Here is a 27,954-nt window from a genome sequence, read left to right as displayed (position 1 = left end):
TGGTGCTCAGGACATGGTAGTAAGGAATGTGATGAAGCTGTGTAAAACACTGGTTTGTCCCAAGGAAGATCACCCCACCTCTTCAGTGTGGGCAGAGTTATTCACTAAACAGACCTCCATCCTTGGGTTCCAGAGCAGGGGAACCTTTTCTTCGGTGGGGAGGTTGGCAAGAGTGGAAGATGGCTGAACTCTGAGTCTACTGCAGCTAAGCTGTGCTCTACCTGCTTCTTGTCTGCCTTACATCAGGCCTACGTGACTCCTAATGTATGTAACTATCTTCTGTTGTATGCGATGCTTTTGCAGCTTTTACATCCAATTCAGTAAGAAATAAGGGCCTAGATGAGATAACAGAGGCCAAGTAGCTCTGTGGCTCCCCAAATTCCCAATCTTGGACACCCATGCTAGAGCCCTGTCCTGTACAACAGGGACCTAACAGTACTAATCTTGTAAGGTAGCTCTGAGGAGTGCTAAGTATGACTGACACTAGGAACAGCTGACTGTCACTGAGTACCTAGGCATTGTTGCTTCTCAGGCATCATGCGGAGAACTCCACCTGCATGAACTCACTGGCTCCTCAGAAGTACCCTAAACATAGGTACAATTATCATCTTTACTTTAAAGATGAGGAAACTGAGGCATAATTATTGACACTAACAACTGTTACTTCAGTCTAGGCAATGTGACTCAAGAGCCACCAAAGGACCTGACCCAAGTTAAGGGGCATTGACTTCAAGGGCTGAAGTTATGAAAACTGCTCTTATGAAGATAAAGACAGAAAGAACAGAGGTGACTCTTCAAGGAGTCCCTCCGTCCCCTTCTCAGCTAGCTTTTGGTTATTCCCAACTCTCCTGCTTCTCTAACCGCCACCTCCTACCTGTGTCACTGAGATCACCCAGCTAACTGTGTCAAGGCCCAGAAGCCCCTATGCTTTTTAGCAGGAGCCTTTGAGACAGTTCTTTGGACTGACTGTTCTTAGACTCTAAGGACAGGTTCTAAGGATGTCTGGCTCACCTATCCCAATGTTAGCTTCAGGGGACAGAGTGCCTTCTACTGGGTACTTAAAGAACTGGCATAAAGGACTACATCTACATTAAAAACTCTCTTGAAGCTGTTTGTGGCCTGAGACCAATCTACTTTTGAAAGTAAAACCTCCAACCCTATGGGTTATGGAAGACTTCTGAGATCCTCTCCTAGCTTTGAGTGACTCACTTCATGATTTACTTGCCTGTTCCTTTCAGTAGCTAAAACAAGCTAGCTAACATCCTTCCTCTATGTGGGCAGTTTCCAGTTTATAGTGCCCTCCTCCTGGGAGTCCCCATTCCACACCTGAGGACAGCTGACAACAACACAGCCCCAGGAGACCAGAGAAGCACAGAACATGTTTCTCAGCTCCGATGTTGGTTGGCCTCTGTGGCACCTGGCACCTGCTCTTGCTCTCCCTACTGTACTCCCATATCTAGAGGCAGAGACTCACCAGCACTGTTGGCCTCTGACTCCAGCAGGTGGATATCATTGCAGTCCGCCAGCGAGTGCTCCAGGCAGAGCTGTAGAAAGCGGGCTTGGGTACGGGTGACCCGCTTCAGAAGGGACAGCAGGGCCACTGTCTGTTCACACTCATTCCAGCCCTTGAACCAGCTAGCGAGGATGCCCACTTGGTCTCGGAACATCATGGTGCCAGGCCTGGGGCCAGGGTTGGGGGACGGCGGTGGCAAGGGCCAGCGCCGTCACATGGTCTCGGCTCTGGGCTCCTGTTACCTCTCCCCTAAGGGCCAGGGCTTGAGGATGTCCCCTGGCGTGGTGGCAACGGGTGGTGGTGGGGAGGAGGGAGCCTGCTTACATCAGGGGAGGTCTTGGTCCAGCCACACCTCTCCAGGCTCCTGGAAAAGAAAGCAAAGGGATCAGAGGGGGTGTAGGGGTTAAAATTGTCATGGATAAATTATGAGATGGGGCCCTGTTCCCGTTTTATGGAGTTTGTTCTAAGTTTCTGGGAAAAGCCAGCAGCAGATATTGAACCAGCTCCTCTCTAACTGAGGACCCAGGGAACAGGCAGGACTGGCACCCCTTTAGGCCCTGACCTTCAGACACTGAACCAGCTCCTCTCCAGCTGTGGATTTAGGAAGCAGGTATGATTGGCACCCAAGACCAGATCCTCAGAGACAAAGGAAAAGAACTGCCTCATGCACAGACTGCACAGCACCAAAGGAGTTGGGTTCGGATCAAAGATTAGGTCAAGATGGTGTTCAGAAACAGGAAGAGATGATGTACATCTGGGTAAAGACCTGAATGAAGGAAGGTTTGGCTCAAAGTGACAAAGCAGACATATGACCTGGAAGAGAATCCCTGCCCTTGCTAATCTCATGCTGCCTCCTCTTAGAGCTGGACAGTGACTGTTGAATAGCAGAAAAGAACCTCAGAGTTCCTTAACTGCTTCAAACTAAACCCCACAATTGTGGCTTGAGAGTGGAAGGTGGAGCAGTGGCCCCAGTAGAGATGCTACGTATGCAGACAGCAGATGCTGACAGCAGTTAACTAGTCAAAAACTAGCTGGTAAATAAGAGCCCAGGACACGAACATGGATAGGCTTGTTTAAAGACTACCACCATAAAGGGATCTCATGCCCTTCAACCCAGCTCTGCTGCTCTGGAAGAGGTTTGGCTCTGAGCTCTAAGTCTCTACCTCTCTACTGTGAGGTAAAGCCCTCCCAGCCTTTCTCTTCAGTCCTTGAAGCCAGCTTCTGTCCTAAGACTCTGAGGTAGAAGTCCCCTTGATTTTTCAGGAGACCAGATTGTTATCAAAGAGCCAAAAGAGTGCCAACTTAAAAGGAATAGGCAGATTAAAAAGCAAAGACACTGCTGGGCGTGGTGGCACATGCCTTTAATCCCAGCACTTGGGAGGCAGAGGCAGGCGGATTTCTGAGTTTGAGGCCAGCCTGGTCTACAGAGTGAGTTCCAGGACAGCCAAGGCTACACAGAGAAACCAAAACCAAAACCAAAACAAACAAACAAAAAAAAAGACTTCTATATAATGGATCTATCCAAGGATGGAGCAGGTCACCATGTGAGGAGGTAAGAAGTCCCTTAAGCAGAGGCTGGGTGGACACCCCTTGGGAGTAGGAGTGGTTCCGCCACTGGATGACAGCTCATGTGATATCAGACCATGTTACTATTTCAGGGGAATGTTTATGATGGGAGGTTTGATATACCAAAAGATTTACAGCAAAAAGATGACCAAATTATCAGGCAAAAATGGTGCATATTTCCACCCATTAATTCCTTTACTATGTTGTTACTTTTCCTAAGCAACAACACCATATCACCCATAAGATGCTGACTAAACATCAATCCAGCTTCTTCCACCAAAGCTCTGGGACAACATAAGGTCTCAAATGTGGTACTCACCAAGCTAGGCTTTCACCAGAGCTGGCCACTGGGGACTACACTGAGTTGCACAGTACAAGGCCTGTTTAAAGGCAGAATATACTATTCCACTCTAATCAACTGTTGCCACGTGGGAACAGATTTGTATTAATTCTTCAGATTTTTTTTTTAAACTAGAAGGGAAAATCTGGCTTTGAAAAAAAATTCCCTATTTTTAAATGTTGGAAACTAATTCACATTAAAACAGCAACTGTGAACTACAACACAGAACAACAAAACCCCAAAACATTGTGGCTGTGGCCCTTGAAACAAACTGGAAATAGGCCAGAAGCCAACTAACAATTCCTCCCCGGGCCCTCTGTGGTCTGTATCTTCAAGCTACCCAGATGTGCAAGGGACATAACTGGTAGGGAGGACATAGGTGGAGCAGGTTCTAATGGTCTGCAGTAGAACTGGGGTTTCTACAAATCAACCCATAAGACCAAACAATGGAAAACCATCCCCTTAGTTAAACCCAAAGACCTGAGTTTGATTCCCAGAACCAACATGATAGAAACAACTCCAAGACGTCTTTCTGACCTCCACGTACATACACACCATGGCACATGTGCTTACACACACCACCCACCCACCCATTCACACCCACACAGTAAAATGTAATTTAAAAAACGTTTGTTTTAAAAGATCTCCAAAATTGAAACCAGCCTGATCTACACACCAAGTTCTAGGTCACCCAAAGGTACTTAGTAAAGATTCTGTCTCAAAAATAAATAATCCATTCCTAATGGGACTGGAGAAATGGCTCCGTGGTTAAGAGCACTTGCTGCTCTTGTAGAGGACTTAGCTTTGGTTCCTATCAACCATATGGCAGCTCATAATCATCTGTAACTCTAGTTCTAGGAAATCCAATGCCCTCTCTAGTTCTCTGCAAATACTTGTGCATATACTACACATACATATATGCAGACAAAACATGTTCACACATAAATCTTTAAAATAAAGAAGAAAAAAATGACACAAGGATTTCCGTAAGTTTATAGCCAAATTGGGCTACCCAGCAAGTTTGAAGCCAGTCAGGATTACATAATAAGATTCTATCTCAAAAACAACCTAAAAGTAGTGATCTTAGGCTAGGGAGATAGTTCAGGGGCTAGAACATACCAGCGGGAGGATTTGAGTTTAGATTGCTACAATCTAGGTGAAGTAAGATGTGATAGCCTCTGCTGCAGTGCTCCTACATCAGGGTGAGAGATGGAGACAGGAGAACCCCCAGAAGTTCACAGGGCAGCTATATCAAGTGGTGAATAAGAGGCAACCTTATCTAAACAAGGTAGTGGGCAAGGACCAATACCCAAAGTTGTACTCAGATCTCATAATTCCTACCATGGCTCACACACACTTGCAGCTACCCACATAAATGTGTTCCCACACACTCACAGAGAGGAAGGGAGGGAGGGAGGGAGAGAGAGGGTGAGAACATGAGATTGAGAACATAAGAAAGAAAAAAGAATGATCAGGACAGAAGGATGCTGAATACTGGATGTAGGTGGTACATGAAAATGAATGGATGGCCCCTTTCCACTGAAATGCAGAGGCCCTTGGTCCCCCTGTCCCTGAATCCCACCTCTTTGTTTGAAATGAGACAGTACCTAAATAAGGCATTTGCACCAACTGTCCTATGGCACCTCATCTTTCCATGATGGGGTTATCTGTCAAATAGCCATTCTGTCTTCTGGTTCTAACAATGAGTTCCCTTTTAACAATAAGCCCTCCTTCTGTTACCTTGTGGCTCACTGCTTTATTCAAAGCCAACATAAATGGAGCATCTTCAAAGAGGTGAAGGAAGGGGATGACCCAAGGGCCACAGAGCCTGAAGTCTTCTTACTGGGCTAAACTTTTTAGTTCAACAGGTCAATAAATACACTCCTCAGCCCTGTTAGAACTGGATTTTTTTTTTACAACAGTCTTGGTTACTTAAATATAAAACTACATCTACTGCTGCTCTGGTCTCTCTGTCCTCACATGGCCAAACCTGAATCTTCTTGCTTTTGAGGAAAGCCAGGAGAGGGCCTGCTATAGCAAGCCTCTAAATAGTTAGCAACATTGCTGTCATCTCGTCAGATTTAGAATGTATAACTTTCTTGGGAAGTACCTACAACCCCAGAGGTGAAAAAATGGAACCAAACAAACAGCTGAGAGGTACCAGAGAAAATTTTCCCCAGGCTTCTTCCTTGGCCTCCAAAAGTGAGAAAGGGTCCATGGACAGGACAAGTACTCAGTCAGCATTCACCCCGCTCGCCCAGGTTTCACTGTGCAGCCCTAACTATCTTGGAACTCACTCTGTAGACCAGTCTAGGCTCACATTCTTTCTCCTGAGTGCTGAAATTAAAGGTGTGCACCAGCACTGTCCAGCTCAGTCAGCTCTCTTCATTTAGAAACAGAATTGGGTAGGTCAGGTGATCTGGCTCAAATCCCAGCTCTTCCACTGACACTACTATGGCTGTTGGCAAGTCATTCAGCTTCTTCCTCAGTTCAACTGTGAGAAGACTTAGATGACACCATGTATGGAAGACAACTAGTCAGAAGCCTTCCTCTCCTGCAGCATACACTGTCACTCACAGGCCCTGCTAACAATTCTTCACAGGTGAGTTCACCTAGATCCCAGACATCTACCTTTGCAGTTTGTTTGAGACAAGTTCTCTCTATGGAGCCCAGGCTGGCCTGGAACTTGAGATCTGCCTCCTTTAGCCTCTCAAGTGCTTGGGATCTAATTTAAAAATATATGTAAGGCTTAGGGGAGGGGGCTGTAACTCAATGACAGTGTACTTGTCTGTAAAATGTGAAAGTCTGGGATTTAATCCCTGTCAACACACACATACATAATACATAAAGATCACATACATTAATAAGACATGATTTTACAGATGGGAAAAATGAATTAGACAAAGGAAGTCACTACTCATGATTGTATAGGATCTGCAAGGCCCAGGCAGTATGCTTTCAGACCTCTTGCTCTTAATAAAGATGCTGAAGCTCCCTCAAGTCACCACTGGTGTCCAGAAATGAAGTTTCTGGAGTATCTTTTCCCACGAGGTCTCTGGGTACTATCAGTCCCCATCCATTCCTAGCTTTTATAGTTTCTCACTTAGGCCTGAGGAACACACATTTTATAAACAAAGGAATGGCTACTTATCGAACACATAAAAAAGTATACCATCACCTCACTAAAAAGAGTCTTCTCGCCGGGCGTGGTGGCGCACACCTTTAATCCCAGCACTCAGGAGGCACAGGCAGGCGGATTTCTGAGTTCGAGGGCAGCCTGGTCTACAGCGTGAGTTCCAGGACAGCCAGGGCTATGCAGAGAAACCCTGTCTCGAAAAACCCAAAAAATAAAATAAAATAAAAAAGAGCTTTTTCTGCTAATGAACTGTTCTGGGGGAAAAAAAGAGAAGCCAAGCAGGGCCACTGGAAGCTAAGTGCAACATGGGAACTCTGGGAAAGCCCGGAGTAAAAAGGAAGTTGCATTCCTCTTCCTATACCAAAAGCTCTTGCTTCTTTGCCTCTCACAGAATGTTCCCTACTCCCTCATCCTCCTATAAAATTGTCACCTTTGTAGATATTTCAGACTCTCTTGTCATCTGTTTCTTTCCTCTCCTGAAGATACAGTCTTTCCCCCCTGAAGCCAGGGTCTTGCTATGTAGTTAAGCTGACTTAGCACTGGAGATCTTCTTGTCTCCTGAGTGCTGGGATGATAGGCATATATGCCCTAAAATCACATTTTCTTTTCGGGAGGAGGGGGAGGGGTGGAATGGATTAGGTCCTGCTATGTGGCCCTGGCTAGCCTGGAACTCATGTAGCCAATGTTACAACTTAACTCAATATGATGAACTTCCTTCTTCTGCCTCACAAGCTCAGAAATGCTGGGATTTGGGGTATGAACAACTACATCCTCGTGGGTTTTTTGTTTTAAAGAGGAAAAGAAGTGTTGGAGAGATGGCTTAGTGGTTAAGAACACTGGCTGCTCTTCCAGAGGACCTGAGTTCAATTCCCAGCAACCACATGGTGGCTCATAACCTTCTATAAAATGATCCGATGCCCTCTTCTAGCATGCAGGTGTACATGCAGATAGAGAACTCATATACCTAAAATAAATAAACAGATATATCTTTTTTTTTTTTTTTTTGGTCTTTTGAGACAGGGTTTCTCTGTATAGCCCTGGCTGTCCTGGAACTCACTCTGTAGACCAGGCTGGCCTCGAACTCAGAAATCTGCCTGCCTCTGCCTCCCGAGTGCTGGGATTAAAGGCGTGTGCCACCACGCCCGGCTCAGATATATCTTTAAAGAGAAAAGGCTAATTCATCAAGCATGCAAGGGCACAACAGATATGGCTGTAACAGAATTGTCTGCCTGATTCTAGTTTTCTTTTTAAAGACTTCATTTATTTTCCTTGTATGTGTTTTGCCTCTATGTATGTATCAATACCTGAAGAGGCCAGAGGAGGGTGTCAGATTCTCTGAGATCAGAATTAGAGATGATAGTGATCTGTCATGTAGGTACTGGGAACTGAACCCAGTACCTCTGGAAGAACAGCCAGTCATCTTAATTGCTGAGCCATCTCTCTAGCCCCTAGTTCTTTTTTCTTAGTGGCAGCTACAAAAGTCCTTATCTGTGTCAGGAAAATGGTTCAACGGGTTAAATGCATGCTACCGAGCCCAACAACCTGAGTTTAATCCTTGAAACCCACATAGTGGAAAGTACTAATTCCCGTAAGTTGTTCTCTGACTTCCACATGTGTACATTATCATTTGTATGCCCAGATGTGTTCATAATCACAAATAAATGTTCCCAATCCTCTTCCTCAGACCTCAGATCAGACCTATCTCCAACTTTCCTCAAAGGAGGAGCTGATCTCTTCACAGGTGGTGTTTCTTCAAGGGCTGCAGCTCTTCCCATTCTCTCGCTGCCTAGACTGCGAGAGGCCTGAGTGCAGGGAAGGTTATGGTTATATGACACACAGCATCTGGCAAAGAGCAGGCTCTCCACAAACAGCTACGATACATTTCCCCACTGTGCAGCAGTTCTTCCCCTGCATGCAGCAATGCTAGGTTTAGAATGTCTCACTTCCTGGTCTTCCCACAACCGGTGTCACTCATCTTTCCTGCTCATCAGGCTCAGTTGTCACCTCTTCAACAAGGCCATTTCTGGCCACTCTTGTCTATCGTAATCACCTTTTACACCCGTCCATTTTCTTCACACCACATATCACATTCATACTTCTTTTTAGAATGTTATTATTTTATGTGTGTATGAATACGCATGTGTCACAATATGCATGTGGAGGTCAGAAAACAACTTGTGGTGTCAGCACTCTCCTTCCACCTTTACATGGGTTCTGGGAATCATATTTGGTCCTGAGGCTTATATACCAATTGCCTTCACATGATGAACCACCTCACTAGGGCTTACATTTCTCTTAATGCAGTATTTCTTCTCCCCCATCAGAATGTAAACTTCATGAGTTCAGGCCTTTCACTATTCTATCCTCAGCTATATCTCCAATACCCAAAATAGTTCCCTCCATGAATTACTCAATGAACACTTGTAGGTAGGGACATTTAAGATTTGCATAGTTCGAGCCGGGCGTGGTGGCGCACGCCTTTAATCCCAGCACTCGGGAGGCAGAGGCAGGCGGATTTCTGAGTTCGAGGCCAGCCTGGTCTACAAAGTGAGTGCCAGGACAGCCAGGGCTACACAGAGAAACCCTGTCTCGAAAAGCCAAAAAAAAAAAAAAAAAAAAAAGATTTGCATAGTTCTAGTTCACTGGGTAGTGGTGGCACACACCTTTAGTCCCAGCACTTGAGACAGAGCCAGGTGGATCTCTGTGAGTTCTAAGGCCAGCCTGGTCTACACAGTAAATTCCAGGACAGCCAGGGCTACACAAGAGAGACCCTGTCTTGAAAACAAAACAAAACAAAACAAAACAATCTTGCATAGTTCTTATACTTCTCTTTTATGACCTGTCTTCAACCACGATCTGACAAATTTGCACTAAACAAATAAAGCCTCTCCAAAGTTCTAGGCCCTAGAAATTCAAAGGGCTGAATCCCAGGACCTACTGTATTCTATGTTCTTAGGCCACTCACCTCCTTCCTGCCTCTCCTAGTGAGACCTTGAAACAACGTCAGTAGGGTCATACTCTAATGAGAGCAGGGAATTCTTGGGGATGGGGACAGAGAAAAGGAGGAACCATCAGTACTCATAAACTTCATGGGATAGAATCACAATCCTATTTGGTTCAGCGAGTAAGAGACCCAGTTGTAGAACACAGAACCCCAAATATATCCAAAGATCTTCAACCACCAACTGTCTCACACCTACTAGGTGGAGAAATTGTTTCAAAATGGGACTCTTACAAGTTTTTTTTTTTTTCCTTTCCACTGTGGCTACTAAAGAAGTAGAGTTTAAAGCTGGGGTTGCTGAGGGCAGTATCTGTCACCACAAGCAGAAACCTGGTAAAAAAGAAGCTACTAACTCAATGGAGAAATGTGAAGGTTGGGACTATTATCTGAACCTTTGGATGCAGCTATAAGCAGTCTAGATTTTTCAGTAATATGAGCCAATTAACCCTCACCTAATTCCCCTGCACATCTCCCTCCCATCCCTACTGGAGCTTAAAAAAGGCACAGAGGTACTTTGTGCCAAGATTCTACTACCTTTTAGGGCCTGGGCTAACATACTTTCTGCTCACAGCACTCAAGTGTATGCAAGGCATTTGTTTTAAGTACTTTACATGCATTAACTTAGTCCAAGAAGTAAGATATCATTATCACCTTAATTTTTTCAGCTGTGGAAATGAAGAGTCACACTCAACTCCTATCTGAACAGAAAATCCAACTATCTAACCCAAGGCATTATCATTTTGGGACAGGCAGGGCTCACAGACCTTCTATTAGTCCCATCTATCCTTCACCTCATCATATGTAAAATGAAGATAGTCGTAGTTTATCTACCTCAGGCTCCTGTGAATGTGAAATTACACAGATAAAGCATTTAAACAGCACCTAGCAAACAGTAAACAGCAATCCCTGTTACAGCTGTAGGTCACTCCAGTACAGCTGTGAAATATCATGCAAATGAAAAAGTACTTCCTTCCTTTAACTCTACTCATAGACAAAAGATACTAAGGGTGAGAGATGAAGATGTCTTGAGGCTCCGCATGTAGCTAAGTCATTAACCACTTCTTTTGTGCTCCAGGCCCTGAGTTCAGTTCTCAGCACCAGAAGACAAAAACATACAGTGTTTAAAAGTGTGTCGTCTGTCTAGGAGCCCCTCATTGTGGTCCTGATTCCCACGGAACACTACCTCACCTAAATACCACCTATTCCATGAAGTCTTTTCAAATAGCTCAATTGCCACAGCAGGTAATCTATACCTCATGCCCTTTTTAGTGCATCTGCCCAAGCTCTCTACTGACTCCCTAAAGTCAGTATTTATCTTGAGGTCTCTATTTCCTCTTCTTGGCCCTAAAGAGAAATGGATTCTCTTGGGAAGAGCTGAGAAGACTATAGAGATCTGAAACTTAGGCTGAGAAGCTAACCCGATGAGGTGAGGTAGGACACTAGAACAGAATATAGGATAGTTCAGAATCAGTGTCAAGAAAAGTTTCATGAATAGAAACAGTGGGGCAAGAGTATAGGCAAGGACAAAGTGATGAAAGGGAGGAAGGGGTGGGGAAAGTGTGCCAGGCATGAATGGGGAGTGGGATCTGAGAAAGTTGGAGCTACCCATTCTCTAAGAGTGCCCACTCATTCCTGGGGAACACCTGGCACATTCAGATACATCCTGTGCTTCTTGCTTCCTGTCTGGTGAGGGTAAGTGGGAAAGTGCAGATAAAACTATAAGCAGGAAAGGGAATGGTGCTCTATAAAGTACACTGAGGGCCCTTGGCATCTGAGACACAGAGTGGAAGACCTGAAGATGGCCATATGGAGAGAGAAATGAGGAGATGAAAGGGACATGTGTGTTCATGGAGGCAGCAATTTAAAGCAAAAGCAGCAAAGGCTCTGTAGTGGATCAGAGGGGTAGAAGGAGAAAGTGCTGAGGAAGAGCTGAAAAGGAACCATTCAAAGGCAGAATCTGAAGTAATTACTCAGAGGGTGGGGTAACCTTGTGGAGAAGCCAAGATCCTTCCAAAGTGGGTAAGAAGTCTTTCTGGAGGATGGGTGCATCACACAGTAGATCCTTGGGAAAATGAGGGTCTGCAGCAGGGCTTAGAGGCACATTTTTAAGCACTCTTTCAGGGAGACTTTTTATTAGAGAGAGAGAGAGAGAAAGAGAGGGAGAGAGGGAGAGAGAGAGATCGAGCAAGCCTCTTAGCAGCAGTGGTTCTCAAACTTGAGAGCACACATCATAATCACCAGTAGCATTTGTTAAAAACTCAGATTGTTGAGCTCTGCTTTGAGGTTTTCTGATTCAGTAAGTCTGAGTAAGACCCAAGAATTGGCATTTTCCAACTAATGCTGCTGCGGGTCTAACTAACCATACTTTGAGAGCCACTGACAGAGGGAAAGGGAGTGCTTCAGTAATGGGTCTTCAAAACTGAAAGGAAGAAAGTTGAAGTGAGTCCTCAAAAAGTTTCTAAGTAGGTGTTGAGATCTTTCCATTTCTGAAAGGAGAGACCTATGGGGGTCATGTCTAAAAATAAAGGAAGGAAGGAAAGAAGGAAGATAGGTAGGTCAGTCAGTTGGTCTATTGAGAGAAGTCTTCAAGCACTGGGATTCCAGACGTAGAGGAAGCTTGGGAAGGGAGAGTCTGAAGGATGCTGGGCCCCTGCAGAAACAGTGGGGGGCGTAGGCTGAGTATCCAGAAGGGCTTATAATTTCAAAGGACTAAGAATGGAGGGAGAAGAGAAAGCAAGAAGAGGTTTAGCCTAACTGGGATTCATCTGACAGATTCCTGAAATAAGACTGGGGATGTCAGAGGAGAAAACTGAGGGAGGGTTTCCAGAAAGTGCTATAGATTACCAACACAGGGCTTGGGAGAAAAATCTCTAAAGAATGTCTTAGGAAGTGGATTTTTAAATACAGGGTAGGGTAGGCATTGGGGGGCTTTATGAGAAATCTCAAGGTTAAAAACAAACAACCCCCCCCCAAAAAAAAAACCCAAGCATATAGGGCTGGGGGAAGACTCCTAATGAAGACCTGAGTAGGTTTTCCACAAAGAATTCTGGGTGTTCAGCTATACTGAAGAAAGATTAAGTAGGTATGCAAGGCTTTCTAAAGATGGTTCTAGAGAATTGGGGGTGGGGGAGATTCTGAGGAAGAGATAGCTAGAAAAGTCTTTTAATAAGAAAGTCTGAGAAAAAGAAAGAACTAAAGGCCATTTCAGGGTTTCTAAGTTCTTTGATGCATGGGGGTCCTGAAAGCTGTAGCTTAGAGGGGTGTTTCAGTATTGTAAGGAAGAGTGTCAGAAAGTTTACCTAAGGCTAGAAAGGGAGTTTCAAATTTTCAGGTTATCCAAGAAAAGTTCGAGAAGAATAGAGGCTATGAGGAAACTTTTTTGGAGTCCGTACACTATTCTTAAAACATGTGGTGTGTGTTACTGGAAAGGATTTGGGATACAGGAGAGGATTTGGAAGAGGTTTTGGGAATATGAGAGGAACTCTGGAGATTTCCAAGATTAGAAGGTGTTGGGGCTGAGGAGAAAAGGGCTGGAGTACATGAGATTACCTCTAGAGCATTCCAAGCTGGGGAATATTTGTGTAACATGAGTTTGGAAATCTATAGAAGGGTCTAAGAAATATGAGAAGAGGACAGGGCGCATATAGGAGGTGGAAGCAAAGAAAGGAGGGGATCCTCTAGGTGAGTTTTGGCATCTAAGAGCACTTCCTGAGGGTCTGAAGACGACTGTTCTGGGATATGCAAGCTCTTTAAGGATGATGTAGTGTTCACCAGGGACATCCTGAAGAATTTGGGGATAAGAGTGAAAATCTCTAAGACTTGTGGAATGGGGAGAGGTAGGAGGGCAAATTCTTGGGGGTATTTGAAGAAGTCTGAAGGAGAGATGACTTGAATATGTGATGCAGATTGGGGGGGGGTTAGATGCAGAGAGAGTATCTGGGGGCGGTTTAGGGGCTATAAGGTTCTTCCTGGGGGAGATGCCTGGAATATCTGTGCTGTGAAGACAGATGACGAGTAGCCACCAAGGAATGTGTTGCGATCTAGGAGGAAGATGTGAGGAGAGAACCAAGGACCAAAGGGCGGGGATCCATGGGGAGCGTCCCCAGAGGAGGCAGTTGAAAGCTGAGGGTGGTCTCCGGGGAGGCCGCTGGAGTCGTGCGGGAGGACCAGGCAGATGTGTGCCGAGTCAGGACAGAGGTCCCCGCGCCCGGCCCCTCGGCTATCCCCAGGGCGTGACGGTTTGGGAGGGAAACTGAGGAAGGGGCCCGGGTAGGGAGAAGCGGGCTGAGTGCGGAGCCCTAAGGGGTCCTCCAGGATCCTCCGGCCTCCCGAGGCCCGAGTCAGCCGCCCGCCGCAGCCCGCGGCGCGGGGTCCCTGAGGGGGCGGGGCCGGCCGCGCGGCCTGGGTCGCCCTGAGGGGAGCGCCGCGCGCCTCGACCGCCGCCGCCCCGCGCCCGCCGGCCCGGCCTTGCCCGAGACTCACCGCCTCGGCCTCCGCCGCCGCCGCCGCCACCCGCACCTCCTCAGGCAGCCGCCGCCACCCGCGCCGCTGCCGCCGCCGCCGTCGCCGCCGCCGTCGCCCCCTCTCTGGCCCGAGAGCTCCCCTCCCTCCTCCCGCACCGACCACCGCCGCCGCCGCCGCCGCCGTCGCGCTGCGTCACCGCGCCGTGCGTCACCGCCCCTGGCTCCGCCCCGGAGGGCCACTGTGCGCCAGCATTAGCTCACACCCTATTGACAGACGGTGAGCCCAGCCAACTGGCGGCGAGGGCAGACCGAAGGGTGGGAGGTGTGCGGCGAGAAAGGCGGGGTCCTGGTCTGGAGGGGAGCGACAGGGCTCGAACGAGGCCTGAGAGGCCCGCCCCCTCCTCACTACGATTGGTCTGACGAGAAGGTGACGGACAGACGGACAGGCCCCGGGCAGAGAGCAGAGGGCCGGGAAGAGGAGGGGCGCGCGCCGCGTTGCCCCGGGCAACGGTCTGGCGGAGCCCGCGATTGGACCTACGGACCCGCAGGGGGCAGTCTCGCGCCGGTCTAACTCAGTAGCGGCGAACCCAGTCACAATTCCTCATTCTGGCGTTCAAGGACCCCCCCTCCTCTCCGCCCCTCGGTCACACCCCGCCCAGGGTCTGTGTCCGGTAGTACCATCGCCCTTTGGGATGACAATGCTGCCTCCTGGCTCCTGGTATCGATCGGCCGCGCCTCAAGTGACACCTCAAGATGAGCGAGGTCCACCCTTTAAGGGTGGAAAGAGATAAGACCCCACACATAAGAGGCTGTCAATAAATGGAGATGGCTTCCATCACTCTTGTCGTGATCTTAGTCCATCCACAAACTGTCCTGCGCCGGGGTGAACTGACTGGAAAGGGGCCGGCTCTCCAGAAGGGTGACAGCAACGTGGCTTGTTCCGAGAACTCCAAGAAATACAGTCAGGGTGGAGTGTCGAATTTACGACAGGGAGTGGTAGGAAATGAGCTGCGGCCAGATGTTTGGCCACTGGAGGGAGTCTGCACTTGTGCTGAAGGCACAAGCGACTAGAGTGACGGGGCCAGTAAGGTCTTGGGGACTTGGGAGTTTGGAAGGGACGCCTCTAGCTTACATAGGGAAGTGGGATGAGAAGGAATGAGACACAGAAGAGAGAGCCCAGGGAGCTACCTGGGGAGTTGGGGCGGGGTTGCATCTGGGAGGGACCTTGGGGAGGGAGGAGGTGCGAAGTAGGCGGGACACTCAGGTGGCCCATTGAACTAGCCTTTTGCCACTGGCTGGCCACAGGGCGGAAGAGAAAAGTCCAGGACAAAGCCCTCTGGGAGATTGGGTCCCAGAGGAGAAGCTCAGTGTGGGACAGCCAACACTGAGGTCAAGACCGTTGCCCCACCTCGGGGACAAATTGAGGCTGGCGACCAGGATTTAAGGATCATTAGAGATGGTAATTGAGGGAGTTTGTGACCGATCCCAAGGAGGGTATGAGGGGTGAATGGAGACAAGGCTCAGACGGAATTCTGAGAAATTAGGGCACATGAGTTGAGAAAAGAAATGAGTACTAGACCAACATTGTGAAGATGGCACAGGAAAGAGTAGACGGAACTGGGCTTAGCGGCGCATCCTATCCCAGCAGAGCATTTCTGTAGGCTCGAAGCTAGCTTGGTCTACATATTGAGACCCTGAACTCGGGAGGCAGAGAGGCAGGTGGCTCTCTGAGTTCAAGGCTAGTTTGGTCTACAGAGCGAGTTCCAGGACAGCCAGGGCTGCGCAGAGAAACACAGATATTTTAAGTCTTTTTTTTTTAAGATTTATTAATTATGAGCACACTGTAGCTGTCTTTAAACAGACCAGATTCCATTGCAGATGGTTGTGAGCCACCATGTGGTTGCTGGGAATTGAACTCAGGACCTCTGGAAGAGCAGTCAGTGCTCTTAACCACTGAGCTATCTTCCCAGCCCACTCCACCTTTTTTTTTTTTTTTTTTTTTTTTTGGTCTTTGGAGACAATGTCTTTTTAGATATTCATGGCTGGCCAAGACTCCTGCCTCAGACTCCTGAGTGCTGGGGTTAGAGATCTGTACCACCACACAAGCTAGAGAGGGAGTTCTTTGTTTTTAAAATAGAAGAACTAACATTGTATAGAGGCTTAGGGGAAGATTCATCAGGGGTCAGGGAGAGATTATAGGAAGAATTGGGAAGACTAAAGAGGTACCTGGCAGGTGGGATGGAGACCAGTGATGGAGCCTGCCCATTATTAAAGAGGGGAGCCAGCACAGAAAGTCAAGTGGAGCAAGGACTTAGAAATATTTTTTTTATTTCTTCACTAAAATACATATGGTTTTCTCATAAGTTACTTTGTCTTTATTTCTTCTTTATAGAACAGTTGGCTTTATGAATTGATTTTTTTTTCAAAATTTGGGCACATAAGTAGGTCACATTACCCAGGAATTGTTTCAAGGGAAGGGGAACTTGTGTATCTGTGTGGGACACTCATGAGATCAAAAGGCCAGGCCCTGTGTATGATAATGTCTGTTCTCACTGAGCTACACGCAACCCCTCAATGCCCATTTGTTTATTTTATTAGATTTTCTAGAGTTTGTGTTTGTTTGGTTTGGGGGTTTTGGTTTTTTTTGAGAAGGGCTTTTCTGTGTAGCCATGGCTATTCTGAACTCACTGTATAGACCAGGTTGACCTCAAACTCAAAGATCTGCCTGTCTCTGCCTCCAGGGTGCTGGGATGAAAGATGTTCACAGCTACTTCTCCGCTCCCAGTGCTCTTAACTGGTCCTAGATGGCGAGCTATCTCTGGAACACCTGTTTTTTGATGTTGCCTTTTTTTTTTTTTTTTTTGAGACAGGACATTGTGTATGCCCAGGCTGGCTTCACTGTAATCCAGGTTGGCCTCAAATTTGCTACGTAGCCAAGGTTGTCCTTAGCTCTTGATCTCCTGTCTTTCTTTGCCTATCAAATTCTAAAATTAAAGAACTGGCTCTGTTTTGTTGTTTTTGACAAAAAGCTGAGCTATGTAGCTCAGAATGGCCTGCAGGTCTCCATCCTCCTGCTTCTGCCTCCCCAGTGCTGAAATTGCAGGCACACATCATAGTGCTCAGCTAGAATCTCCTGTTTCCTTTTACATTTCTTATTAGAGTTTGTTTATGTTTGTGCATGGATGAACATGCCACATCCCACTTTCGGAGGTCAGAGGACAATTTGTGGGAATCAGTTCTCTCCTTCCATGTGGGTTCAAGGAATGAATTCAATTTCTCAGACTTGGTAGCAAGTACCTTTACCTTCTGAGCCACCTCACCAGCCCTATTTTGGTCTTTTGGTATGCAGTGTCTCTGTGTAACTCTGGCTGTTCTGGAGTTCACTGTTGTCACCTAGGTTGGCCTCAGACTTGGCAATCCTGACTGCTGGAAGATATCTATAGCTATATCTATCAATGTATATTATGTATTATGTTATATAATTAATAAACATTGTAATTATATTTAAATTGGGGGCTGGAGAGATGGCTCAGCAGTTAAGAGCACTGACTACTCTTTCAGAAGTCCTGTATTGAATTCCCAGCAACCACATGGTGGTTCACAACCATCTGTAATAAGATCTGATGCCCTCTTCTGGTGTGTTTGAAGACAGCTACAGTGTACTCACATAAATAAAATAAATTTTAAAAATTTAAAAAAATTTATATTTGAATTGTATAGATTTAATTAAATTTATTTAGTTATATATTTATAATTATATTATATAATATATACACATATAGAATAGTATATAGGTATATATATATATAAACATATATGTTACATATATATACTTATTACATATACACACACATATATACATACATATATATGTGTATATATATGTATACACATACACACACACACATATATATATATATATATATATATATATAATAAGCTGTAACTGTTTGGGCCTTTCTATGCCTACCCTTGTTCCCAAATAACACAGAGACCATTATATTTATTTAATAGCTTTGGCCTTAAGCTAGGCATGTTCCTAAATAGCTTGTAACTCAATTATTCCACTTATACTAATCTAAGTTCTGCTGTGTGGCTTGTTACCTCTCCTCGGTTTCATGCAGCCCATTTCCTCCATGTCTCCCACGATTGATTCTTTCCCGGAGTTGCTTTCTCTGTCCAGAAGTCCCACCTTGCTATTCTGCCTTTTGCTACAGGCCATAGGCTTTTAATTTTAACCTATCAGAGGGCACCTGAGGTAGGCAAGGAAGGACAGAGACACATCTTTACACAGTATGCAAAAACATCACTCCAACAATAGGCCACCATTTCCATGGTAGCATTTATTAATTTTTGAGACAGGGTTTCTCTATGTAGCCTGTCACTGCTCTAGAGGCAGTGGGACCTGGGAGAATGGAGTTAGTAGAATGGTTGAATTTAGCAGTGGGTGACAGCAAACTTTAATCCCAGCACTTGGGAGACAGAGACAGGCTGATCTTTGAGTTCAACGCCAGCCTGGTCTATAAGAGAGGACCTACACAGAGAAACCCTGTCTTGAAAAAAAAAACAAGAAAATAAAGAATAAACGTGTGATCTACAGTACCAGACTCATTTCCTCTTTTTAGGCATCTCTATCTGGGATATCGACAGCTGACGCTTTTTTCTCTTCACAGCAATCCCAGACCAGAGATGCGAATTTAACTAGGGCCACAGTGAGGCAGTATTCGAACCCCCATCTTAGTGACTGAAAAGCCTCACAGGTTCTGACAGATGCAGGGAAGGAAGGAAGAGGAGGAGCCCTTTGTGACTGTTGTCCTAGGCCAGGCATAAACAGGATGTGGTGTTAGAAGAAAGCTTCCCCCTTTCACAGCCCGTCCCTCTCAGCTTGGGGCCCCCACCCGTAGAAGACAGAGGAACTGAGAAGAGGCCTAAGGACAGAAAAACATGGTCAGAGGGCCTGGGTGACAAGGAAGGGTGAGGGGGCCGAGTTCAGGGTGACCTGGAGCAAAGAGGGTACCTGGATGGAGGTCAGCTGGGGGATGAAGGTCACAGGCAGGAAGGGAAGGGACCCAGTCTTGACAAAGCTTGGTCATAGAGGTAGAGGCCTCAGGCAAGCAGGTGCTTAGGTCTTCTGGAGTAATCCGAGGGAACCCTCCAGGAAGGTGGTACCTGACCTCTGTATCCCTCGGAGCTGAACTGTGTGTCTTGGTAACTGCCTCCCTATCCAGGTGTTTGCCAAAGGCCACTCATATAGGCTAGCTTCAGCATCTTCATTGATTTACGAAGACACTTAACTCAGGAAAGGGGCCAGGTTAGAAGCTAAGCCGGCTCAGCTCTTCCCTGTCCCATTGGCAGTCGGACTCCCTGGTGGTGTGTGAAGTGGACCCGGAGCTAAAGGAAACATTGAGGAAATTCCGTTTCCGAAAAGAGACCAACAATGCCGCCATCATAAGTCAGTGACCTCTGCCCTCTGAAGGGGGGCGGGGGGGGGGCGGGGGGGCGGGGGGGAGCAGCAAGGCAGGGAAGTCTGGGCTGGTGTCTCCTGGAATGGGGAGGGGTCTGTAATCTGTGTTCTCTCCCTCCCCAGTGAAAGTGGACAAAGACCGGCAGATGGTGGTGTTGGAGGATGAATTCCAGGTGAGGGGCTGGGATGCTGGACACTCCAAACACAGGAAGATGTCTGGGGACAAAGTTGGGAGAGTGCTCCCAGGGTTGGATCAGCTACCTCATAAACAGGGCACAGTGACACATGCTTTTGTAATGCTGGCACTCTAGGGGTGGAGAGAGAGGGACCAGGATTCAAGGTCATTCTTGGCTACAGTGTTAAGTTGGAGGCTAGCCTGGACTACACAAGACCCTGTATCAAAAAGCCAAATAAGGCTGGGTGTGGTGGCACTGACTTTTAATACTCCAGTGCAAAAGGTAGAAGCAGGCAGATCTCTCTGTGTGCTTGAGGCCAGCCTGGTCTACAGAGTGAGTTCCAGGGCTTACCTCTGCAAAAAAAAAAAAAAAAAAAAAAAAAGCCAGGTGCTTCAGTTAGGGTCACTATTGCTGTGATGAACCACTACGACCAAAAGCAAGTTGGGAAGAGAAGGGTTTATTTGGCTTACATAGCCTGAATCACAATCCACTGAGGAAAGTCAGGGCAGGAACTCAAACGTGACTGGCACCTGGAGGCAGGAGCTGATGCAGAGGCCATGGAAGAGTGCTGCTCACAGGCCTCTCGTGGCGTGGTCAAACTGTTTTCTTATAGTACCCGGGGCCACCAGCCCAGGAGTGGTATACCCACAATAGAGCTATGTTCCTATATCACTAAAGAAAGTGCCCTATAGACTTGACCTAAATCTGATCTAATGGAGGCAATTTCTCAATAGTGGTTCTCTCCCCTCGGATGACTATAGCTTGTGTCAAGTTGACACAAACTAGCCAGCACAGGAGTTAAATAAAAAGAAAAGGTTGGGAGGATAGCTGTACAGAGCTCTTGCCTGTAGAGCCAGGCCCTAAAGCTTAAAAAAAAAAAGTTTTCATTTTAGATAAGGTAGCCCAAAGCCACTAGCAACCCTATATAACTTGATAAACCTCCCACTGTGGCTTTGCCCTCTGCAACAGCCTTCCTTCCTTCTTGCTGGAGCTAAGGCTGTTTGGCAGGGAAGGGTATTGACCAGGAAGAGCTAAGCTCCCTTAGGCCCCCTAAAAGGAAGTATACTAGAGTGGTTACCATGGGAATGCAGATTCAAATCAGAACTCTGGCGTTTACTCTCTTGTGCAATGTGGGGCAAGTCCCTTGACACTGCCGGACCTCAGTTTCTGTAGCTGTCAAAGTGGGCATAATAAGACCTTCCCGTGAGGGTTCTGAGACATCTCAGTGAATCCACATGCACTTCTTAGAAAAATGTCTCTGCATGTTTTTAAGTGATCATTTAATAAACCGAATGACAGTCATTTGTTTGTTCCCTGTCTCTTTCTCTCTGCCTCAGAACATCTCCCCAGAAGAACTTAAGTTGGAATTGCCAGAGAGACAGCCCAGGTATATGGGGGAAAGAGGTAGAGTGGGGGACTATGGGTAGGGGGTGATTGACCTATGAACTGGGGGACTGTTGGGCTCTAGTTCTGTTTATGGGCTCAAGATCTCTTGTTTGACGCCAAGAAGTCATGGTCTAGGAACTTTTGTTGATATAATATTTTATTGCAGAATTTTCACTAGTATGTTAAAGAGCCATTTATTTGTTTTATGTCCGTGAGTATTTTGCCTGCAGCTATGACTATGTACCACATACATGCCTGGTGCCTGCATAGGTCGGAAGACATCACAGATCTCCTGTGACTGGAGTATGAAGCTACCACGTGGGACTTGGGAATGAAATCTAGGTCCTCCGCCAGAGCAGCAAGGGCTTCTAAAAACTGAGACATCTTTTCACCCCTTATACCAATAATTTTTTAAGGGGTAGACAAATCAGGAGAGCATTTAAAAAAATTTAAGGACAGGTGGTGGTAGCATGCACCTTTAAATCCCAGCACTTGGGAGGCAGAGGCAGTTGGATCTCTGTGAGTTCGAGGCCAGCCTAGTCTACAAAGACAGTTCCAGGGCAACCAAGATAGTGAGCTCCTGTCTCAAAAAAGTTTTTTTTTTTTTTAAATTTATGAGTATGCATGTTTTCATGCATGTCTATGCACTTCATGTCCATAGAGGCCAGAGGGGGGCTTTGGATCCCCTAGAACTGGAGTTACAGAGCATTGTGAGCAACTTTGTGTACCTGAATCCAGTCCTCTGTAAGAGCAACAGTGGTTCTTAGCTGCTGAAATATCTCTTTCAGCACTCCCCCTTTTAAAACAGGACTTAATTTATTATTTATGTGCATGTGTCTATGGGAGCCACCTGACGCTGGGTCCTGGGAAGCTGACCTGCAGCCCCTACCTAAGAACAAAAGGTACCCAACCCCAGAGCCATCTCTCTAGCCCCTCTTGTTTCTTTGAAACGCAGTCTCCTGTATACCAGGTTGGCTCTGAACTCAATATACAGCCGAGAACAGCCCTGGATTCCCAATCTGCCTCCCAAGCACTTGGGATTACAGCTCCGTGCTGTAATGTCTGATTTTCATCCTCCTGTTGTAGCCTTCTGAGTACTGGGATCAGAGGCCTGGGCCACTCTGCCTGACTCAAATTGGTCTGTTCACATCTTTCATCCTGACTCATTTCTTTTGGGGTCTCTCAGGGTTTTTGGACCTCATTCCCCAGCTCAGGGACTTTTGAGGACTGCAAAGAGCCAGGGCCCAGAAGGGGGACCCCCACCCCACCCCCGAAGGGGTTCGATGCTGATTTTGTTTAGAGTTTTATCTTATAGTTTGTCTTTTCTGTGAAGTCCGATCGATCAGACTGTGGCACTTAGCACTTTGGCTCACATGCAGTTCCAGCTCCTGGGTCAGCACCCAGCATGCAACTTGCTGAGCCAGCCCTCAGGGCTCATTGCTGGGAGAGGGAAGTCCGGGGCCTAGCCCCAAATTCAAGGATGTGAACTCAGAGAGCATCGATCGCGCAGCTTCTCAGGTCTCGTTCTCTTCCGTAGGTTTGTGGTCTACAGCTACAAGTACGTGCACGATGACGGCAGGGTGTCCTATCCTTTGTGCTTTATCTTCTCCAGCCCCGTGGGTGAGGACAGCGTCTTAGATTCTGTGGAGCAGTGTGTGAGAAAGAGTGTGTGTGTGTGTGTGAGTGTGTTTGTGAGTGTGTGTGTCTGTGTGTGTTTGTGAATGTGAATGTAGAGTGTGCATGGCTGTGTTATGAGTGTGTGTTTGTGAGCGTGTGAGTGAGCATGAGTGTGTGAGTGAGTGTGAATGTGTGTGTGTGTCACTGTGGAGGTGTCAATAGTAACCAGATATGGTGGCACACACTTCTAAAGCCAGCACACAGAAGGCAGAGGCAGGCAGATCTCTGTGAATTTGAGACCAGCCTGGTGTGAATAGCAAGTCCCGGGACAGCCAGAGCTACATAGAGACTCTGCCTCAAACAAGTCTCCCTAAACACACACACACACACACACACACACACACACACACACACACACACGAGCGTGCACACGCACGCGCACACACCATAGCCAGGCATGGTCATGTTCTAACTGTGATCTCAGCAAAGAACTTGGGAAGCTGATGCCAGGCCCGACTAAACGACAACTAATATGAACAAGCCAGGCAGGCAGGCATGGTGGCTCAAGCTGTTAATTCCAGCACTCAGGAGGCAGGGGCAAGCAGATCTTTGTGAAATCAAGGCCAGTCTTGTCTACACAGTGAGTTCAAGATCAATCTTGGCTACATAGCGAGACCCTGTCTAAGGAAAAGAAAAAAAAAAGTGTAATCATGTGAATGTGTGTGTGGGTGGGTGCGTTGTACGTGGGAGCTGAGAAGTGAAGGCAGGCATTTAGATTCATCAAGAACTCATGGGATCCTGTTCATGTTACCTGGAAATCCCTGACAGGCTTCTGACTCTTCTCCCAGAGACCCTCACTATCACTTGAAGCTCCCAAACAAATGTAGAAACTCTTGAGGACAGATGACTTTCAAGGTCCTCCTCCAAGGAACGTCTGTGCCTACTGGACATTCCTAGAGCTTTACCAGTTATGTCGTGTTCCCAGCCACATCCATCTCCCTTTCTCACACAGGCTGCAAGCCTGAACAACAGATGATGTACGCAGGAAGTAAAAACAGGCTGGTGCAGACAGCGGAGCTTACCAAGGTCCGGAGGGGCTCTGGAGGGGCTGGGCAACCTGAGGGTCTGAGGGAGGGAGCCAGGGGCTGGACCCCTGGGGTTGGTGGGCTGAGGCTAAATTCTAGACCCCAGAGAGAAAGGCTGGGCCTAGATCCTCAGGTCTGAGGGAAGAGGGATGGACCTGGACTCCAAGGTCTGAGAAAGGAGGGATATGGAGGCTGGGATTTCTGGATTTGAAGCAGGTGGGCTTCTTGACAAAGTAGGAGGGTGACTCCTGGGTTTCTAGTAGGAGGGCTGGGGTACGGACTCCTGGGTTTGAAGGAGGATGGCTGGAATCTGGACTCCTGATTCCTAGGGGGTTAGGAATCCTCATTGGATCATAATGCCGATTGCTCTTTATCCAGGTGTTTGAAATCCGCACCACAGACGACCTCACCGAGACCTGGCTTAAGGAAAAGTTAGCTTTCTTTCGTTGACCTTTGAGCCACGGATTTGGAATCCTTACTTCTGAAGGCTTAGATTGATAGGATATGAACATCCAAGAGCTAAATAAAGGTTAAAATTTCAGGAACTTAACAATGACATGGTATCTGCAGAATCTGAGCCTCTTTGTTGGTGCCGCCGGACAGTCCCTACAGTTCCAACTTTGGCCGGGAGGGGGCGGACGTTTCTAGCGAAACCAAGCTGGTCCCAGGAGAACAGACACCTGTTTCTTAAAAACCAAGGGAGGGGACTATGGGGTTTCCTTGGATGGAAGGTGGCCTGGGTCCCCTTAAGGAATTTGAAGGAATGTTTGAATCTGTGAAGGGTCACGCCTAAGGGGATAAAGACCCTCGAGAGGAGAGCGTGGGCACCCTTTTTCTCCACCTGTTTCCCGCTCTGGGACAAGAAGGCATCTTTGGCGCCAAATGCTACTTTTCTCAGCCCTTAGGTAGGGAGAATTTAAAGGCCAAAAAAATGTCAAAGGATCAAAATGTAAGTGCTTCAGGCACTCAGGAGGATGCTGAGGGATGGATAGTTTGAGGGTGTGCTAAGCTTGAAGGCCCAGGACTGTGGGGAGAGAGCATTCAGAACTCTCTGTGAGCCCCAGAGGGCTTGAAGAGTCAGGGAAAGGATACTCCCTATACGCTAGCCTCTTTCTTTTTCTTTCTTTTCTCTTGGCACATCAGGGCATTGAATTTTCTCAAACCTCTGTTTCTCTTTGAAGGACATGTATTGAGCACCCAAGCCATACAGGGCTCTGAGATGGGCAGTCACCACAAAGATGAATCATACTGTCTCTGCTTCTCCCAGTGTCTCCCATGGCTCCTCAATCCTCACACCCAAGGCCCCTGGAACTCCCTCCCTCCACCTCTTTCCAGGTTCCCCGTTGAGAGGTGGCCGTTGCCATGGTAACAATGACACAGTGACCTTGGGCCTGGGCTGTCCCTCCCCCCAACCCTGGTGCTCTTAGATGAGCCTAAAAGGGAATTCTAACCCTGCCTCTCCCTCTCAGCCTTCAGATTCTTCACCCCTTCAATCCGTGTTCTTTTATCCCCAGTCAAGAAAAACCCTTTGTCGAGAAGTTCTGCATAGAATATCTCCAAACTGGGCTATGGAGAAATGCCCTTAGCTTTCCATGTTCTGGGACATTTGGATCAAGCTGTCTCTGCCCTGCTAGAGGTGCCATCCCACCCATGTTTCTTCTGATCACAGCCTTAGTCCCCAAAGGCTGGAGGTGGGAAAGAGAGGTCTGGGGATAAGAAGAGGCATTGAGGCCAAACAACCCCTGGCCTGCCGAGATCATGGAACTTGTCACAACAGTCACAACCTCAAATGCATAACAGCTAACTCTCCCACTGAGCGCTTCCTACGAGTCAAGGATCTGTGGGCACCATACGGGCACAGTTTAACCTCACTCTGAAGACAAAGAAACGGAGGCACAGAGGGTGAAGCCACAGACTATCCCATGCCCAAAGGCCACACTACCGGTTTTTTACCCAAGAAGTCAACAGCCATTTCTTTTCCCGTCCCTCCTCACTATCCTTCAGAGCGGAACTGGCTTTTCGGGTAGAACTGCAAGTAATCCAATCAGAAAGGACCATGTAGGTGACTCGCCCAATGAAGAGCAAATGTGGAAAGCAAAGACCAAAGGGGCGGAGGGGTGGTTCGATGGGCTCAGTCTACCAAGAAGTACCAGCACCCTGATGTTTAACTTAGGGTTTTTTTTTTTTAATTTTTGATGTATTTTATTACATTGTATTTATGAGTGTGTGTGTGTGTATTCTTTGGGCAGGAAGGCAAAAATGCAGAGTGTGGCTTAGGCATTAGTGGGTGGGGCTTAGACTTGTGGGTGGAACCTAGGATAAATACTATAATTAAGTCTCTAAGGGGGTGGTGGTGGTGGTGGTGGTTGCTGGTGCAGTGATGAGGTATGACTGTAATCCCAGCACCTGGAAGGCACAGGCAGGCAGATCTCTGTGAACTGGAGGCCAGGCTGGTCTATAAAGTGAGTTCCCGGACAGCCAAAGCTAGTGAGAAATCCTAATCTGGAAAAACCAAAGAAGAATAAGAATCCTGAGTTTCGGGGCTGGTGAGATGACTCAGTGGGTAAGAGCACCCGACTGCTCTTCCAAAGGTCCGAAGTTCAAATCCCAGCAACTACATGGTGGCTCACAACCATCCATAACGAGATCTGGTGCCCTCTTCTGGTGTGTCTGAAGACAGCTACAGTGTACTTACATATAATAAATAAATAAAATAAATCTTAAAAAAAAAAAATAAGAATCCTGAGTTTCAGGCTGGGCGTGGTGGTGCACGCCTTTACTCCCAACACTTGAGAGGCAGAGGCAGGCAGAAATCTCTGAGTTCAAGGCCAAGTTGGTTTACACAGCAAATTTTGGGCCAGGCTGCCATACAAAGCTAGATTTGTGCAGGGCTTAAGAGGCAGCAGGTAGCCTGGCAGTGGTGGCGCATGCCTTTAATCCCAGCACTTGGGAGGCAGATTTCTGAGTTCGAAGCCAGCCTGGTCTACAGAGTGAGTTCAAGGACAGCCAGAGCTACACAGAGAAACCCTGTCTCAAAACAAAACAGAACAAAACAATAAAAAAAAAAAAAGAGGCGGCAATTGGAGATAGGGCCTAGGTGAGGAATTATAGGCTAGGGCATGAGGTCATGAGGTCATGAGGTCATGAGGTCATGAGGTTGGAAGATGTGTGGCAGGAAGTAGGGCTCGGGTTAGTACTTTGAATTACCTCTGCCTGCATCATAGGCTCTTCACTCATCATCCGTTCTGTGTTCCTGTTACCTTCCCCTCTGCCCACACCTCCAGTACAGGGATAATGTCACCCCTCTCTTGGATGCCTGTGTGTGCTTCCTCTTCATGCACATGCTATGCTGCCATTTATTACCTGTGTGACCCTGGGCAAGTGACTAGACCTCTCTGCCTCAGTGGTTCTCATCTGTAAAATAGGGATAGTCAGAGGAGAGCCTTCGTAATTGAATGCCCTAGAATCAGTGCTACATCTGTCTCGTTTGTTTGCTGCAGGTCTTCTCCTACTTCATTATGTGTGCTACGTGTGCACACATGTGAGTGTGTGTGTGTGTGAGTGTGTGTGTGTGAGTGTGTGTGTGAGTGTGTGTGTGAGTGTGTGTGTGTGTGTGAGTGTGTGTGTGAGTGTGTGTGTGAGTGTGTGTGTGAGTGTGTGTGAGTGTGTGTGTGAGTGTGTGTGTGAGTGTGTGTGTGAGTGTGTGTGTGAGTGTGTGTGTGAGTGTGTGTGTGAGTGTGTGTGTGAGTGTGTGTGTGTGTGTAAGGCGGAGGTCAACTTCAGGTGCTGTTTCTCAGGAGTGGCTCACCTTATTTTTATTGTTTTATTGTTGTTTTTAATTATTTATTTATTTTTATTTTATGTGCTTTGGTGTTTTACCTGCACGCATGTCTGGGTGAGGGTGTCTGGTGCCCTCTAACTAGAGTTACAGTGGTGAGCCACTATGTGGGTGCTGGGAATTGAACCAGCGTCCTCTGGAAGAAGAACAGCCAGTGAGTGCTCTTAATCACTGAACATCTCTCCAGCTCCCTACCCGAACTCAGGGATCCCCCTGCCTCTGCCTCCTGAGTGCTGGGATTAAAGGCAGGAGGCACCATGACCTGGCTTTTCTTTCTTTTTAAAATTATTTTATCCATGTAAGTGTTTTTCCTGCCTGTGTGTCTGCACACTGTGTGCATTTCTGGTGCGTGTGGAGGTCAGAAGACGA

General features: G+C 47.2%; 2 protein-coding genes across 4 annotated transcripts in view; one reads left to right on the top strand and one right to left on the bottom strand.

Moving 5' to 3' along the window:
• The window catches only part of Samd4b (sterile alpha motif domain containing 4B), a 37,885-nt gene extending 23,225 nt beyond the window's left edge, over window positions 1–14,660 (bottom strand). Inside the window, exons 1-2 of the mRNA XM_021167145.2 lie at window positions 14,039–14,660; window positions 1,475–1,877 (exon numbers count right to left, since the gene is read on the bottom strand). Of these exons, the coding sequence (XP_021022804.1) occupies window positions 1,475–1,670 (196 nt within the window). The 5' untranslated portion in view covers window positions 1,671–1,877; window positions 14,039–14,660. The remainder of the gene's footprint in view (window positions 1–1,474; window positions 1,878–14,038) is intronic.
• A 679-nt stretch (window positions 14,661–15,339) lies between these two features.
• On the top strand, window positions 15,340–24,303 carry Gmfg (glia maturation factor gamma). 3 transcript variants are annotated; one of them, XM_021167148.1, is made up of 7 exons: window positions 15,340–15,478; window positions 19,375–19,471; window positions 19,607–19,656; window positions 20,997–21,046; window positions 22,583–22,665; window positions 23,675–23,748; window positions 24,126–24,303. In XM_021167148.1, exons 1-7 carry the CDS (start codon window positions 15,476–15,478, stop codon window positions 24,195–24,197), a joined length of 429 nt encoding a protein of 142 aa, XP_021022807.1. In that variant the 5' UTR covers window positions 15,340–15,475; the 3' UTR covers window positions 24,198–24,303. The 3 variants fall into 3 exon arrangements, with proteins under 3 accessions (XP_021022807.1, XP_021022808.1, XP_085698107.1); XM_021167149.2 differs by lacking the exon at window positions 15,340–15,478 and adding an exon at window positions 18,890–18,966; XM_085841981.1 differs by lacking the exon at window positions 15,340–15,478.
• Window positions 24,304–27,954: the final 3,651 nt, after the last annotated feature.

Source organism: Mus caroli, unplaced genomic scaffold, assembly GCF_978045245.1.
Source record: "Mus caroli unplaced genomic scaffold, Mus_caroli_1 scaffold_8, whole genome shotgun sequence".
Taxonomy (NCBI): domain Eukaryota; kingdom Metazoa; phylum Chordata; class Mammalia; order Rodentia; family Muridae; genus Mus; species Mus caroli.
The sequence above is the reverse complement of the archived record's forward strand: the minus strand, read 5'-3'. Positions and strand labels throughout refer to the sequence as shown.